Source organism: Nanorana parkeri, unplaced genomic scaffold (genome assembly GCF_000935625.1).
Source record: "Nanorana parkeri isolate BGI_ZX_2015 unplaced genomic scaffold, ASM93562v1 scaffold296, whole genome shotgun sequence".
NCBI classification, from domain to species: Eukaryota; Metazoa; Chordata; class Amphibia; order Anura; family Dicroglossidae; genus Nanorana; species Nanorana parkeri.
This window is the reverse complement of record NW_017306564.1, coordinates 579840-597959: the sequence shown is the minus strand read 5'-3', so window position 1 is coordinate 597959 and position 18120 is coordinate 579840. Positions and strand designations below refer to the sequence as shown.

The following is an 18120-nucleotide window of genomic DNA, read 5'->3' as shown; positions in this document are numbered from 1 at the left end:
AGTGCTGCTGCAGGACTGAGGATCAGATGAATATTTCTTTATTTTCTTCCCTAGACTAGGGGTAGCCCCACTGCAAGTGTTAATACATAAATACATAAATCCAGAATCCAAATTTACAGATTGGTTAACATGTAGTCTGACTAGACTGGGCATGTATGGGAAAAGTGTTTAATCCTCTCACGCTGCACAATTTGAATATACATTGCAAGAAGTAATGTTAATGTATTTTTGTAAAACCTGTAGCGCTCACCTCCGAAGGAGCCGCTGAATGCCCTGTTCATCTCTAGTCTGTCTAGGGGATGATCTTCAGCTGCCCACCCATTAGCATTAACCACCCTTCTTCTAGTGCCCACAAACTGATGTTCACTCCAGTAGTATAATTCAGAATAACATTTTATTGAACATCTTCAGCGGGGAGAGAGGGTATAGGGATTTTAAGCCTCCAAGGTATCACAGACATAAGCTCCAGACTCGCCAGACCTGGTTGGCATATCAGTGTAGATCCACTTGAGAGGCAACAGATAGCAACTGAACTAGCGGATGAGCAAGGATGAATATAGATTCTCAACAGGAAAGACACCGGCCATGCTCCTGAAAGTCCTTAGGTTCCAGGAAACTTCAAGAGCCATCATTGGTCCTGGGTCTCTTCCTTTCCAACTAGACAGACCTCCTTCATGTTGGAGGCCTCAGGGAAACATTTCTCTCACACCAGCCGAAGCCCACCCCCAGGCCTTAGGCCTAGCCTGGGCGGCTGAGCAGCACCAAGTCCTATTCCATGGCTGGTCCCGGCTAGTCTGAGCATATGGCAAATCCCTCCATTATATGTACCCTATCCCAGCATGCACCACTGGTTGAGAGAAACCCAGTGATTGGCTGCTATACTGCACATACACTATAGCATCTCTCATTGGCTGTCTCACAATATGACAGAGTCACACTCCGCCCAGGGGGGTACAGGCAATGTTGGACACCTGGAATTAACCAAATAACTGCCACTATAATTTTAGCCAGGTTGACTGCAGCCTTGGCTATCACTAGATGTCTAGTAGCAACATCACAGAAGGTGATGGGGGCTACACCTGTTAAAGGTGCACTAACCTTTTAAGCGCAACCAATTGTGGAGTTGTTCACTTACACAGTATTTCATAGTCTTACCTCTAGTTCAGTCCTACATGATGATTAATTGAGTAGATAATAAAGCAGTTATGTCTTAAAATGTTCTGTTCATGTCCTTTGCTACTGATGTGTTGTGTAACATTTGTTTGTTTATGGTATAGGTATACGTTGTTCTACATGTTGTCTTACCTTCTCTTGCTTCATAAAGATCCACTTGGAATCCCTTTTTTGCAAAGAAGCATGCATTTAAGCTGCCAACCTACACAATATAATATATGAAAAAGACAAGTTAATGTTAATTGTTCCCGGAATAGATGTAACTTACCAAGATTCATTGTCAAAGTGCTGAAAAGTCCGACAGTGTCATAGGTAATACTTGAGTCTGAGAGTTCACAGGGCACACAGAGATCCATATAAGTACATATTTACACAAGTAAATGAATGTTTGAAAACAAAACAAAAGAAAAAATGAATCATCCCACGTTATTTTCTTATATTATAACACTGCACCTGTCCAAAATAGTTAAGCCAAGACAACAGCCCAGCTTCTTAAGGCCTTTCATATCCATCATATGCAGAGAGCTGAAGTATATACGACTTCAGAGGTTTCTGACAACCACCAATCAGACTCAACCCTACCTTGAAAATGTAATTGGTGATAAAGGAAAGATAATTAGAAAATTACACAGTTCTAGCTTTGGGAAGTATATTCCCAGTTAACCTGTGAGGTACTTTCTAGATTCTGGCTAAAATGGATAAAAATAAACTCGGAAGGCAAACTGAGCTAACCTTCTGACTTTAGCACAGTTGCAGTGTTTGCTGGATAGCATTAGTATCTAGCTGGTTTCTTTCAATAGCTGTCTGAAATTGCTGTATATAAATTTTCCGGACAGAGTCCATCTGAGATCAAGACTTGATTTCACAGGGAGATATTTTTCAAAAGCCGTTTAAAATTCCATAGAGGGAAAATGAAGTCAACTTGCTTTAAGTCTTAGAGCTGTACTCCAGGCATATGTGAAGGCACATGTTAATGAAGCTCTGTATTCATTATTAGATCAGGTAATGTATTTTTTTTCAATATACATTTTTATTTAATTTTGTCAGCGTAACAAAGCAATGCACATAGACAAGAATCTGAATACAAAATTTACAGCAAGCAAGAAAAGAAAAAACAAAAAGAAAGGAGAAAAGAGGAACAAAAGCAATATTCAGTGCTTTAACCAATCATAAAGGCAAAAGACTTAGTGGTAAAGAGATTTTGAGTACCACATAACCCACAACTTCCAAAGAGCATAACATTTAGACATATTCGAATTACGAAATGCAAAAATCCTTTCATAGATGGACCAGTTGTAACACTTGTTTAACAGTAGGGGGTTCAGTAGATTTCCAGCACTTCGCTATTAATAACACTGGTCAACAAAAAAACAGCGGTTTTAAACTAATTTCAGGGTGCTGATTCCAAATCCGATCTCAGATTTGCTCTATCACATCTAATTTTTATGCTACCGGCATACCCCATTTTCATTGATTTTACCCTAAATTAACTCTTTGTCACTTATGATTGCAAGTTGTTGCAAGTCAGTGACTGCTTTAGTGTTAAAATATGGTGCTGTATTTTTAGGATAGTGTGTTTATAATATAATTTTATATAGATATCCACATTTATTTAATATTTTCCTTCTGCGGGGCGTGATCTAACAATGGCTACAACATCCGAAAGAAGGAAATGCAGTAATGACCCAGATATCTTCTGCTACATCTGTGGCAGCTTCACTTTGCAGGATCAAAGGCGCAACATCATACCTTTGTCAAGAAGGTTTATCTTGCCTACTTTAAAGTACAACTTGGAGACCAAGACAAAAATTGGGCTCCTCACAAAGTATGTCAAACCTGTGTTGAAACTTTGCGATCATGGTCTAAAGGAAAGAATGCTAAGCTGAAGTTTGGTGTGCCAATGGTTTGGAGAGAACCTACAAACCATTTGGATAACTGCTACTTCTGCCTTGTCAATGTAAAAGGTTTCAATAAGAAAAATTAAACAACACTTACAATGCCCAGATATCCCATCTGCCAGACGACCAGTTGAGCACTGTGAGGAAATACCTGGGCCTGTATTTACTGAGCTACCAGAGATTGATGTTGAATCCCTCAGTTTACCTGCGCCAAAAACATGGTGTAAAGTCCCAACCTGGCCACAATTCCGCCAGCACAGGTTAGAGTGGGCAGGAGAGCACTTTGCCAATCTATAGGGAGTTAAATACCATTGTAACGTGACTTTCTGAGATATTTCCCATAGATTAACACAACGTGAGACAGATTATATGTATTGAAGAGCTGTAACAGACTTACCCGTCCACGGTCCAGCGCTGTTTGGAGGGGACGCGCACGGCCAGCTCGGCTTCAGGCTCCTTCCATTCAGGGCCGTCCAGGACGGCAGCCAGCTCCTCCCATTCAGGGCCGTCCAGGACGGCAGCCAGCTCCTCCCATTCAGGGCCGTCCAGGACGGCAGCCAGCTCCTCCCATTCAGGGCCGTCCAGGACGGCAGCCAGCTCCTCCCATTCACGCTCGGCGAGGAGGGATTTAAGGGAGCAGATTTGGCTGTTCGGCGTCCGACCGTTGTGAACGGTGCACGCCGAACATCCCATAGGAGTTACTGCTTCTAGCATCCTGCACCACGAGACCCAACAGTGGACCCCACAACCGCAAGTAGCCAAGCAAACCACATTGTAGTGAGGGGTCTTGCTGCCACAGACGTATTGCTCATACTGGGAGATCTGTGAAGGTTTAATTGTACTGCTGTGCTGGAGGACTTGCTGTACAGGTGGGGAGTGTTGATTCAGCCAAGGTCTGCCTTGACTCTCCTGCTGCTGACTGTTAACCCGCTCTATGCTGGTGACTCCCGAGGGAGCTGTGTCTGTGCCTGTTAGGTTATAACCTGAACCTGGGACTTGATCTGGGAAAAATCTCTATACTCATACGTATTGTCTGAACCTGTGGAAGTGACTTTGTGTTGATCTATGTAGTGATACCTTGCTGTGCTGTGACTGCTAACAGGACGCAGGGGATCTGCAGAACTTAGTTCACTTTAGCTTGTGGAGGATTAACCAGAGACGCATGTACCTTGATGTGCTGTGAATGCTAACAGGACTCAGGGGATCTGCAGAACTTAGTTCATCTTAGCTTGTGGAGGATTAACCAGAGACGCATGTTGTACACACCTGCCCTAAACCTACTATACATACCAACACAATAGGTTGCCCAAGTGACGGGGGATGATGTGACTGACTCCAAACCCTCCATTAACCACTGCATGGAGTGTGAAGGAAGGAGTCGTAACTGAGCCCCGCCAATACATTAACTACCTCCGCAGTTGAGTGTCCAGACATAAACACACGGGTCGTTACAAGAGCTATGCTCCATTGTTGGGTGGTATAAGTGCTATTCAGCTCTTTTTCCCATTTGAGAAAGGGTATTGATTTAATAAAGAGCGATTTGTCTTGTAGGATGTTGTAGATTAAAGAGATACCTTTCTGTAGAGAAAATAGGTGGTGATAGAAATTCCAGACAGTGGTAAGGACTTGTATAGCAAATGCACCTCCTTTAACGAGTAAATGTTTAAGTTGCAGATATCGCAATTATTCTCCTTGCGGTAAGGAGTAAGTTGTTACTAATTCGGAAAAGGGGCAGATGGTGAGACCTCTATAGAGATATTAACCACTTGAAGTCCGTGGTTTTTACACCCCCTTCCCATCCAGGCCATTTTTCATTATTCAGCGGTGCGGTACTTGGACTGACATTTAATCCGTCATGCAACGTTGTACTGAAATACATTTTATACATTTTTTTAGGGACAGATAGAGCTTTCTTTTGGTGGTATTTAATCACCACTGGGGTTTTTATTTTTTACTATATTAAGGAAAAATTACCGACAATTAAAAAAAACTAAATTGTTTCTGCTTCATTAAATTATAAAACATTTATTATTACCCAATTTTTTGTAAAATATAAGAGATGGGGGTCACGTCTGGTAAAAATACACCAAACATGTCAAGCCTTAAAATTGCGCGCACGCGCGAAACCTCAAAAAACTACAATACCCAAAATTGGCCATAGGCGACGCTTTTAAAAGTTTTTACCGCTCATTAGTTTAGTGTTATCAGTGATTGATGGCCCTAAAATGATTGCTCTCATTCCGACATTATGTAACATGTGTGGCGCAATTGTCGTTTTCGCGCGCTGACGCATCTGACCCATTTTTACATTTATATGTGCGTAAACATGGGGGTGGGGGGACTTTAAAGTTTTGGGGTTTTTTTTGTTTGATGTAATACACATCACTTCTGCATTCACACTACGGAGGGAGTTCAGCAAGGAGGAAGATGCTGATCTTCCTCCTGACGCCCTCCCGAGCCGATCCCGGGCCGCAGATGGGCTAGCGGATGTCGGGTTTGAAGGTGAGGAGTCAGGAGCGAGGGCGGCAGTTTCACTTCAAAACACCCCATACAACCGATCGGCGGCTATAGAGCCGCTGATCGGTTGTATGAGAAACAGCCGGTAAGGGCTGTGCTGAATGTGCGGGTTTATACTGCCCAAAAAAAATATTTTTTATTATTTTTTTATTGTTGGGGGGCTTCGGGGAAATATTAGGGGTCTAAACAGATCCCTGACATTTCCCTTTTGAAATAGAAAAAGAGATTGAGGACACGGAGGCCTCTGCCCATACAGGTGGGGAGGGCAGCGGGGATCAGAGGAGAAGCTGGAGCCTGTGCCTCACTCGCCCCATGGTAGCTACAGCCCTGCCTCTATCCACTGTTGTATCTCAAGGACTGTGTACTTAGGATCACTACGTACTTGCCTGTTACTCCTGTCAGCTCTAGTATTCAGGAACACATGCACTAGTTCCTTATCCGCTATTACTGATCCTGTGTCTGGCAACCCTGGTCACATGACTAAAACTACAACCCCCATGCTGCTTCACGTCAGTTCCCAGGGGGTAGACTGAGCTTTGTGTCTATTAACCCCTGCCATCGTGCTAATACTGTTAGTTATACCTCAATAACATATCGCATCTGCAAGAACACTACAGGTCTCATCAGACCACGTATGCAGTGGATTACAAAGGCTCACCGGTAGTAGGAGGAACCCCTGAACTCACGTCTTACTGTAGGGCAACTATTCTGGCCCATTACTCAATCCTTATTTTTCTTTTAGTAGTCGACACATTTAAAAAGGTAGCGCATACCCTGCCCTACGTTGGTGCCTTCGGTGTGTATGAAGGAATGCCCCCGGGGTCGGCACACTATTGTTTCTTAGGTACGCGGTTGTCAGGGTACCATGCGCAGGTGTCCTCACACCGCATGCAGGTACCCACGCAGGAGGACCAAATTAGTGTGACCACACTAGACAAGATCAATGAGTTGTATACCATTTATTGTACACAGCACAACTAAACATAATACCCAAAAGCAAACATACATAAGCATGAATAAGTAAAGTGACACCAACTAAATATAGCCACAACCCCATACAAAGATAACAGGAGGAAATACAAACCCAGGGTATACAAAGCGGGTAAACCTAGGGAGCAGGGCAAGACGAGGGGGGCAAAGGGTCAAGGCGTCAGGGTACAGGCGGGTAACAGGTCTCAGGACTGGAGGCAGGTAACAGGACTGGGGACTCTGGATTCACAGGAAACAACGGGATACTGAGTCATCGTCCTGACTGCAGGGGGGGGGGTTTAAATACCCTCCCAGGAAGCACCAGGTGATGGTTAAGTGCTGGCAGTTGGGAGACACCCGCAGGTGAGCACTGGAGCTGCAGATTCCAGCACCACCCAGTGGTGGTCTGGTACCTAACAGTTCCTGGCTGCCTGGAGACACCTGCAGGTGAGCACAGGAACTGCAGGTATTGGCTCCAGCACCACCTTGAGGTGCTGTGGATCCTGATAGCGGTACATGATGTGACAGTTGCAAACTCTCCCTGAATTTATGGAGAGTGAAACCTGGAACTGAAATACTGAGTAGCCGCATTCAATAACCTTCACTATAGTGTAGCGCCCTCTAAAATGTGGCAGGTGATGGGTGCCTTGTTCTAAGAAGATACTCTCATCTAACTGGAGTACTCCTTGGCAGTTGCAGATGCTGAGGGCACAGAAGTTCCAGATCCTAAAGAGGAAAATACCTGATGGAAGCTGGGTCAGAGGAGGAGTCCGCTTGTTGAGGGGTACCGCAGAGGAGCTGGTGCGAGCATCCGTCTAGGACCCACAAGGGAGATCCCACACCCTATTCCAGGTATCTGTTCACAGTACTACTACTACTACTACTATTGGTCTCTGGGACCAGATCGCAGTGATTTCGGCCTTAGCGGTTGCTAGGGGAGAAAGCTGTCCTCAGAAGTATTTCCAAATGGCATCCTACAGATCCTAAACCCTCTCTCTCCTATTGATGTTGCAAATAAATACCCTAAAAAGACCCTAAGACTCGAGCCGTTCTGTCCGTGAGTGTCGGTGTGCTGTTGCTGATCAAAGGGGACTGGCAGCTGGAACCAACAGGTAGGAGAACCTATTTCAAACTCAGCGGCTCCTTCGGGGGTGAGCGCTACAATAGTTAAAAGGGAACCGTCCCTATCATCTTCCATCAGAGCCCTGCCCCTTAGATCCATAAGCAATTTGTGAGCTATACATGTGTTTCCACGTCAAAGGTGTTGCAATCATGGGAGGAGACATGTCAACGTGGGAAATTGAAGGCTAGCAGATTACATGATAAACTGTGCCCAGGTAAAAGAAATTGCTCAATACCACACCACAAGATATCATGGGAAGGATTGAACCAGTGTTTGAGTCGGTCTAAAAGTGAGGCAAAATAGTAGTCTTGTAAAGCAGTCAAGCCCATACCCCCAGCTGTTCTATGTTTAATTAATTGATGATGTAGCGCTCACGCCCGAAGGAGCCGATGAATCATCCAGGTATTTCTATCCCCCACACCAATGTACTACCCAAATGTGGATCCACAGCACACCAACACACCTTTAAAGAGTTTGATAACTGATTTAATGATCAATCAATGAATAGGCCTAAAACAATGCAGTCCTAAACTCAAAAATCACATAAAGAATATTCAGTGATATGCAAAGACACTCTGACACTCAGTAACCACAGCTATCTACTGCATATACTGAAGTGTGTAATGCCAGATTGCCTCAAATGTTACCCTCGTACTGAGTATATGTAATACTAATGTCCTCCTCGGTCAGATCTCCCAGACTGAGCGCGCTCAGCATCCACAGCCAATAGTCCCCCTCCTCTCTCAAGCACAGCCTCCTGGGAGTTGCAGTTTCAGGGATCCTTTTTGCAATATCACAGTCTCTGCTCTGCACTGCAATTCCCATAAGTCTCCGCCTCACCGGACACACAGAGGCAATTAACTGTTTGCAGGAGGAAACATAGATCACTGCAGTAGCACATATATACATATCTATATAGGGGCTATAATGATATGAGCATCTGGCTTTTTATTTTGCCAAATGTATTTAAGAAGAATCAATCTAAGCGAGATTTCGTATTTCGGATATAATTCGGAAACTGCCATTCGGATTTCGGATGCTCCGAAATTCGGAATTTCAGGAAAATTCGTACGAATTTCGATTCGTAACGAAACGAATCGCACATGTCTAAGATAAAGTAAGAGGTTTTAATAGGGATGAGGACGGAATGAGAATAGGTAAAGTTAACAAGGGAGGATCATCATTTTAAGGGTCGCAAGCCTTCTAGACCAAGTTAGTTGAAATTTAGAAAGCTTTAGAAGGTCATGTTGTAGGGTGTGTAATGGAAGAAAAATTTCTCTAAAAGAAACTGAGATGTAGATTTAGCTGCCTCATACATCTCAAGGAGATAGGGTGTAAGAACCAAGGGCGGACTGACAACAGATGGGGCCTGAGCGGCTCAGCCAAGCTGAAGCCTATGGGTTCGGCTTGGCTGAGCCGTTCAGCTGCCTTCGGCTGCGGTACGGGCTATTGTGAATATTGTGAATAGCCCGTACAGCAGCCCTTTGGCGAGTCGTATTCACAGCCGAAGCAGGGAGGAAGATCAGCCAAAGCCGACCGATCTCCACGCAGATGACAGCTGGGCGGAGCAGGAACGTAGAACTAATGCCCATAGCATAAGGAGGGCTCGAGTTACTACACGCACTATGGCACGCAGAAACGTGCATAGTGACAGACGAGCAGTAACTGCACATGTGCGTGTGCAGCGTGCGCATAATCGCGTGCAACGTGCACGTGTGCGCACGCACGCGCCCAGTGCACGAATTGGCGCCAATCGGCCTATTTAAACCCCAAGCAGCAACTGATAGTTGCTGGAAGATCTCAGCTGTACCTGTACCTGTGTTCCTGTATCTGAATCCTGTGACTGACCCGGCTTGCTCCTGTTTCCTGCTGTCTGCTGCCTGCCTTCTGACCTCGGCTTGTCTGACTATTCTCCTGCCTCCTGATTCGGCTCCGATCTGCCTGTTTGGTTCTGACCCGGCTTCAACTGACCACGTCTACCATCTGGATTCTATTGGCCTGCCAGCCACTGACCCAGTCCGCCTGAATCCTGCATCCTGCACCTGGCTGCCTGAATCCTGCATCTGGTTGCCTGAATCCTGCATCCTTACCAGCAGGTGATCAGCATCCACAGGCACTGGTGTCGCTCTACGTCCGTGCGCTACCTGTGCCATCTCCAGGGGTGCTCTGACGAGAGTTACAATAGGAGCCTCCCTCATCATTCAGACCATACCAGGTACGTGACAATGATCCCAGAATGACCTGGGGATGTTGATCTGTCATTTAACAACAACAACAACTGGGCGTAGCCGCTCGTGCCATCACAGCCAACTTCACCCAGTTGTTATTTATTGGCCGGGACCTTCTAGAAGACTCTGGCAGGTGCCGGCCAATAGGAAACAGGATGTGCGTTGTTTTTTCTTGAAAATATTTTGCTTTTTTTTTACATTTTCCTATTTTTTTACATTTTTTAAACAATTTTTCTACATTTTGTTTTTTTCTCATTTATTTAACTTTTTTTCTATTCTGCTCGCTACCATGGAGGTACCGAGCAGAATAGCCAAGCCGAATGCCACTTGCGGCATTTGGCTATTTACTTACTGCCGTTCGGCCCCTATGAGAAAAGGGGCGGATGGGAGTGAGCGAGCTGCCCGAGCTTCGGCTCAGCCTATCCAGATGTTGGATCAGCTAAGTTGAACTTCTTCTGCACTTCGGCTCAGCCGATGTACGGCTGATTTTAGCCGAGGTACAGCTGAAATCAGCCCTACAAGGCTGAAGTGAATAGCCGAACAGCATTCAGCTCACTTCACTTTGGCTGGGTTATTCACTCGAATAACCCCTATAGCGTTTGAAATTCCGGAAGACCGCAGGCGACGCGAACGCTATATGTGAAACAACTGCATGGATAGCCGCGAACTTACAGAATCAGGATTATCGCACTCGCACTATTTTGGGGGCCGTACAGTTTCATACTGTTTTCAGTTTAGAGCGGCTCCGCTCATATGAAGACAGCTCATTTGAAGACAGTGTGAATGGAGTTTTAACCCGCGTGTCCCCCAAAATACTGCATGCGCGATAATCCATCAGATTCCACATGTTTGCGGCTATATAATGGCCGCAAACGAGCGGAATCTGTGCAGTTCACATATAGCACTTGCGTCCTGTGCGGTCTCCCACATGAAAAACCGCACGGGAAATGCAAACGCTGTATGTAAATGGGGACAAAAAGGTTAAAATCTTCTCATTTACAGCTCATAAAAAAATGTAATTTAAATTCACTTACCAACATCAGGGCTCCTAATCCCCAGGTTCCGTCAGGGTTTTTGTAGAACTCCTCCAGTGGGGGGCCCAGGGCCGGATCTCAGTGGGGCCCCCAGCATGAGGCTCTCGTGCCTCTGTCCACCCTCCGTTGTAGGTCCGCCCTCCGTCCACTGAGACGCGCCCCCATCCACTACGACACGCCCCTACCTCGGAGCTCTTCTTGGCCGTGCCGCTGTAGGAGATGCAGCTTTGTTAGAGCGGCAACGGCAGTGTATAACGGGCCCGGGAGGCGGCCAACACTGCCGTTGCGGCTTTAACAAACCCGCGTCCTCTTCCATGCAGGCTGAAAAGGGCACGGGGGTCGGTGACTGGCCCCCTCTTTAGCCACGGGCTCTCGGGCAGTGCCCGACTGCCCGTATGGTCAGTCCGCCCCTGGTAAGAACATTATTAAAGATTTTATAGTACTCCGCCGAGAAGCCATCCAGTCCCGGGTATTTGTTGTTGGGTAGTGAATAGATAGTTTAAGAGACTCCTTAAATTGTAAAGGGTGCATTTAAGGAAGAAATTTGGTCAGGGGATAAGTGAGGTAAGCGGAGAGAGGATAAAAATTTGGTTATATTAGGTTCAGTAGGTTGAGGAATCTCCTGGTCATCCTTAAGATTGTACAAGGATTGATAATACAACCTAAATTAGTCAGCTATATCTTTGTTCATCTAAAGCGTGTATGTTGGACAATAATTTTGCGATTATCTTAGAGTGTTCCCTGTTAATGTGTGTGTTTTAGTTGCATTAGGACACCCCGCATGTATGCCTTAAGAGAAAGGAATCATTGACTGAGTCTACATTAATCGCAAAAAACTCCATCAGGTGATCAGATAGCCTGGAGACACAATCACACCGAAGAGGGCACTGTTGTTTCTCCACAAACAAAAGGGTGCATTCGACTAAAAAAAGGTAAATTCTGGAATAGGAATTGTGCACCGTAGAATGAAAAGTGTAGTCCCTCTCAGCCGCATGACAGCATCTCCAAACATCATACAGCCTTTCCCTAGCAAGCACAGAGTGAAACCACTGGGAGTTATATTTTTTAGAGGTAGTAGAATCTATGGACCCACCAGGCACAAGATTGAAATCTCCACAAACCATTATTGAACCTTGTTTAACCTCAGACACGGTTTTGAATAAACAATTCAAAAAACGTATCTGATGAACATTAGGAGTGTAGATATTTACCAAGGTATACAAAGTATTATCAATCATAGCAATCAAGATAACATAGCACCCTGCTTGGTCGATAACGGATTTCTGCAGTTGGAATGTAACAGTGTTCTTGAACATTTAGCTGTTTGTATTTAAAAAAAAAAAAAATAGAAAAACAAAAAGAACACTTAGCTGGGTGGTTTAGACCCTTAGCATTGATGGAAATAAGCTTTAGTCCCAAGAGCAGGGGTGAGAGGCGATAATCCAAGATTTCAACTTACATAGTCCCAAAATTGGGGAAGGAGGCAAAGCGGAAGGCGAGAAGAGATCAGAATCCTTCTGAGGTAATGTAGTTAATCCTGAGGGAGTGTGGATGAAGCGGTTGCACTGGAAAAAGAAAAAGGGCAAAAAATACTACAAAACATAACAAGAAAAACAAGTAGGACAGAGGAGTGACAGAAATTTGCGATCCTATATGGATCTGTGAGCAGTAATACACTGCACATATCAACAGGGGTAGTAAAAGAGCTGCACAGCAGCAGACCTCACTGAGTAGAGGAATAAAAAGAATTGATGGGTAGAGAACACTGACCTACCCTCAGGTCTTGGGGGCATGGTCGCGGCCTCCAGGAACACGGCTCTAATCTGAAGAGACACTGCCAGTAGAGGGTTTTGGTGGAGGTTCTTTGGCGGTATGTTCCACAAGCGGAGCACATTGGTACCTTCTAGTGAAGATATGATGTGCATGGATCCCTTATTGTTCACGATGATTTTGGTAGGGTAACCCCAACGATAGATGATTTCGTGTTTTCAGAGGGCCCTGGTTATAGGAGCCAGCTGTCGTCGTAGGTTTAAAGTATGCTGAGACAGGTCTGGAAACTATTGAAGCTTGGGAAAATGATTAGAAAGTTGGTCCAGATTACGAGTTTTGAACAGAAATGTTTCTTTGATGTGAAAAAAAAAAGCATCAGCATCTAAATTTAAACATGTTCACATTGGAGGTGAGGAGATTAAGGGGGGATATGATTTCCATGTACAAGATGTTCAATGGTGGTAGCAACATTAGCGATAAACTGTTTAAAATTAACTCCATTACAAAAACTAGAGGCCACCACCTAAAATTGGTGAAAAAAAAATTCCAGCACAAGGGGCGAAGGGGGTTCTTCACAGTAAGATCAGTTAGGGTCTGGAACTCACTGCCACAGGCGGTGATTTCAGCAAATAATGTGGAATTGTTCAAGAAACTTTTGGACGATTTCTTAAGGGACCGTAATATACAGGGGTACAGTTACTCCTAGAATGAGATCCTAATAGGTTGGACTTGATGGACTAATGTCTTTATTCAACCTCAAATACTATGTAACTATGTAACTATCCCGTGGCGTTTTGTCAGGGAGGAATGATGGTTTCACAATTCTGTGAATTCTGTCTACAACAAGATCAGAGATCATAAACATCAGATATAAATGGTGTGCATTAAATCATGAGCATAAGGAACGAGATCAGACTGGGAGACTGATTCAGGAATTGCGCGGATTTTGATATTGTTGCGGCGGGAGCGATCTTCAAGATCCGCCCTTTCATTTTCAGCCATTGTACATCATTTGTAATCTGGTCATGGGAATCGACAAGCTGAATAATAGCGGAAGTGAAATCTCCCATTTTATTTTCCATGTGATCCACTCAAGATCACACCTCATGTATGTCAGATTTGAGTTGCTGCACCAGGGATGCCATATCAGTGCGAATGGCACTGTGCAGAGAGATTAACATATCTTTAAGAGTGGTATCTGAAATAGGTTGATCTGAAGTAGGGAAGCCATTGATAGAGCCATTAAGCCTCCTAGTGTCATAAAGTGAGTTGTGAATAGGACCATTCTGAGGCTGGAGTGGATGTCAGCCATCCTGGGCTTGGATTTGGCAGGACTTCCAGCATGTGAGGAGGTAGAGGAAGCAGAGTCCAGAGGAGCGGGGAGATGTCTGGGTGAGGTTTCCCGTCCAGAGTGGATTCCCCCCGCCACGAGGTAAAGGAAGAAGAGGAGGCTGCCGAGGATCGGGGGCCGTCGCCATGCTGAGCACGCCGCTGGACGTAGGAGGAGAAGAACTCCGTCAGCATCTGCGGTCGTCCTTTCGTTTCTTCCGCTGGAGGAATCAGGCAGATTGGTGGCTAGTAAGTGAAGTCTGAGCTGAGCGGTGGGTTGGAGCCAAAGGATCAGGCGGCCATCACGCTCGAGCGGTCCAGTTAATGTATTTTTTAATGTAAACAGTGTAAGTATCTGAATTTGACTTGGCATTTGATTCTTCCAGTCTACTATACAGTCTGTACAGCAGAGCTTTTTGGGGGGGACCGTAAGGAGCCAATAAGCTGGGCTGTAGTGTAAGGAGCATGACTGTAGGAGAGATAGCAGAGTGACGATGAGATGAGCTCATAAGTGCGTTGCTTCTCCTTTCACTGTCCAGTTCCAAGGTGGGGGTGGGTAGAAGACCTGTAAGTAAAACTGCAGCAGAGAAGGATCAGACCCCCTTCCCTGTCAGGCAGGGCTGTACTTGGGGCAGAGATGTGTAAATCTCAGGACTGGATAGACAGAACCACAACTTTACTTTAGAAGCAATTATGCATAAACCTGACCATGCATGGAGGAAAAATAATCACATCAGAGTACTACTAATTGCCAGAACATTGATTTAACTAACTAGATAATTTGGGTCTAAATCCAGAGTTGGGCTTTACCTAAAACTAATATAGTTTCCACTTGAGAAGATCTAATCTGAAGCTGATCTTAACACACAGTCAGGTCATGTACTGTACATGTTTACTTAAAGACCCTATTGCAAAGGTTTGATGAATGAACCATTGAGTATGGTCTTATCAAGGTTCTTTTATCAGTCTTAAAGCCCAGCTGAAGTCACAGAAATATATCAGAGAGACATTGCACTAACAACGTCCATTGTCTTGTTACAGCAGTTGTGCAGGGTGTCTACTGTGGAGTAGAACAGACACCATAAAAAAGACCCTCTGCAATACAAGTCTGTGTAAGAAAACTTGTGCTGAGGGCACAGGCGGAACTACCAGGGTCGCATCGGTCGCAATTGCGACCGGGCCCTGGCGTTTCGCCACTTTGGGGGGGCAGCAAGGACGAAGAGGGCCCCCCCAGATCGTGCCGCTCCTTCCCTGCCGCGCTGCCACCCGCAGCATGTACGGGCGGCTGTGCAGAAGGGAGGGAGAGGCTGTCACTGGTCCCGCAGAATGTGCTGCAGGCACCGCAAGGCAGCACATTCAGCTGTGAGGACCCTCACCTCTTAGCCCCGCCCCCTGGCCGCCGAGATGAGGAAGAGGGCCCTGCAGGAGATGGAAGGTAAGTCTGGAGGGGGGCGTGGGAAAGTGTGTGGAAGAGAGGGGGAAGATGCTGGTGTAGTGGGATTCTGTAGTGCTGACATCTATTATAATGTATTGCTGGGACTTGTAGTTCTGCATAGCTGGTGGTATTCTACATTGATGTATGATGATTATACAGTAATGCAGAATAGCTCCAACTATGTAGGACTACAAGTCCCAGCAATGCATTATAGTGTGTGTGTGGGGGGGTGCTGGTGGTATTCTGCATAGCTGACTTTTAATATAATGTATTGCTGGGACTTGCAGTCCCGCATAGCTGGTGGTATTCTGCATTGGTGTATGATGATTATACAGTAATGCAAAATACTGTAGCACCAACTATGTAGGACTACAAGTCCCAGCAATGCATTATATTTTTAAGTAGGGAGGGATGCACCAGTCAGTGCCAGTACTGAGCATTTTCACGAGTACTCATACTCGTGAAAATGCCCCGATACTAAACACAGATACCAGTGTTCTGTTGAGAACGCAGACGTCGTCGAATTTGCCGACCTCAGCATTTGCGCTTGCGCACAGACCAGTATTATCGAGGAAACCTGTTAAAATTTTTAATTGTGACCGTTAATAATATTCCATCCAACATTTACTGCCACCCACCATTTACTGGACGGTATATTATTTACACCATTTACATGGACGGTATATTATTAACAGTGACAATTGACCATTACAAATGAATACTTTGTAAATAAATGCTCGACAGAACACCGGCACTAAAATTTTAAACAAGCAACTGCCTGAGGTCCCGCGCAACCCAGGCGGCCGCTATGGGGCCCTGGGGCACAGGGGGGCCCGGCCAGGAAATTCCCCTGATGCTGTGCTGGCTGTCCCTGGCGGCTGCGAGGAGGAACGCGCTGCTATTCACATGTGCAGCGGCTGGGAAAGGCGGGGCCCTGTGATGGAGGAGGCAGGGCCCAGTTATGGAGGAGGCGGGGCCAGCAAGCAATTGCGGAGGAGAAGGAGGCGGACAGAGGAGAAGGAGCAGACCTGAGACCCTGCAGAGCCCACCATAGAGAGTCTACGGTGGGCTTTACAGGGTCACCCTCAGGTGGGCTGTTTGGGTTATCAGGTTGGCTTAACTAGAAATCACAGGGCCCCATACAAAATGTTGCTATGGGGCCTCATGATTTCTAGTTACGCCCCTGGCTGAGGGCTGTGGCTTTTACTCAGCTCTGCTAGTACAGGCAATTGGAATGTGAGGGCAGGAAGTAGCATTTTATACTGACAGAAAAAGCATCCTAAAGCATTTCCCAAATTAGTCACAAATTAGAACTTGTGGGGTACGGGACTATAGAGAAATTAAAAAATTGTGAAACCTCAACTGAAATAAACGTTGTCAGATAACAGATAGACCGCATACATCTTGTTACATGTTTAAGGTGGCTTTAAATATGTAAGCGTAGTTGTTTTTCGGTTTTTTTTTGGCTTTTCAAAGTAAACATATTTTGGTGAATGGTGGGGAAATAAGAACCACTTAGCTTACAGGGTACTATAGTGATAGGGGTGATAAAACATGCTGCTTTTTCCATGGCCATTTCAATTCAGGTGTCACTAGGTACATCAGCAGTTTGTATGGGTTGTGAAAGGTGTGGGCTACAAAATACTTTAAATCTCTCTAACTGAACATGTGGGGGTCTATTGATAAACTGTTTGCACTGCAAACACCAATACCTATACGCCATCTAGTGGCCATAAAGTGCTATTAATCTCATTCACAGAGCTGTTCCCTCTGTGAACAGTTTATAACTATACCCCATAATGTTACCTTTTTCATTAGAAAAGGAATGGTTGTGTGACTAACCAGGAGTCCAGCTAAGTGTGACAAAAGTGAGTAGTATCAAAATAATCACAGAGGCAGTTACAAGGATGTTCCGCTGTTGTAGCCAACTAGGAGATCTGCCCAGCCCAAACAAGGATTCCTTTATCCACTGTAAGTAGATAAACTGACTAACCTGAGCATCAGCAATTTGATCTCTAGTTACATGTCCACAGTATGCACAGAAGCCAGCACAAGTCTTCTATAATGTCACGTTTTCTTCATAATAAATATTGACTGGCTTCCTGTGACCAGCATTCCTGAAGTCACCCCAGACAGCGACCCTAACCCACTCCACAAGACCCGGAGCTCATGTATCCCAGTGCCCCATTCCCCTGACCGTGACACAATAGAGTTGATTTACTAATGTAGGGTACTATATTCACTTTTCAAAGTTAATTTTTATCTAGCTTAGTGAATGAGGGGAAACAAAGTGAAAATTCACTTTGCAAAGTATACCCAATAATCAGCAAAATAAATTTTAAAAAACAGGATTTTTGCTTGCACATGATCGGATGAAGTTAGCACAGCTTTACCTAGGGAATGAGATGACTTAGACGGTTATTCACGAAGGAGCCGTAGGATCTAGCCGTAGCTTCGGCTCATCCTTCGGCTCACTTCGGCCACCGGAGCCTTTTGATACAGTCGAACCAAAGGGCTGCTGTACGAGCAGTTCACAAAAGCCCGTACACAGCAGCCGAGCGGCATAGCCGTAGTCACAGAAGAAGCGGGGAGAGAGGTCTGCAACCTCCCATTGCCGTGGGTGGCCTGGTATGGCATTGGGGGG

General features: G+C 45.3%; 1 protein-coding gene across 1 annotated transcript in view; it reads right to left on the bottom strand.

Annotated features, from left to right (window-relative positions):
- Positions 1-18120, bottom strand: part of KMO (kynurenine 3-monooxygenase) — an 83785-nt gene that overhangs the window by 64120 nt on the left and 1545 nt on the right. The window contains exon 2 of the mRNA XM_018557711.1: positions 1306-1375. Within this exon, the coding sequence (XP_018413213.1) occupies positions 1306-1375 (70 nt within the window). The remainder of the gene's footprint in view (positions 1-1305; positions 1376-18120) is intronic.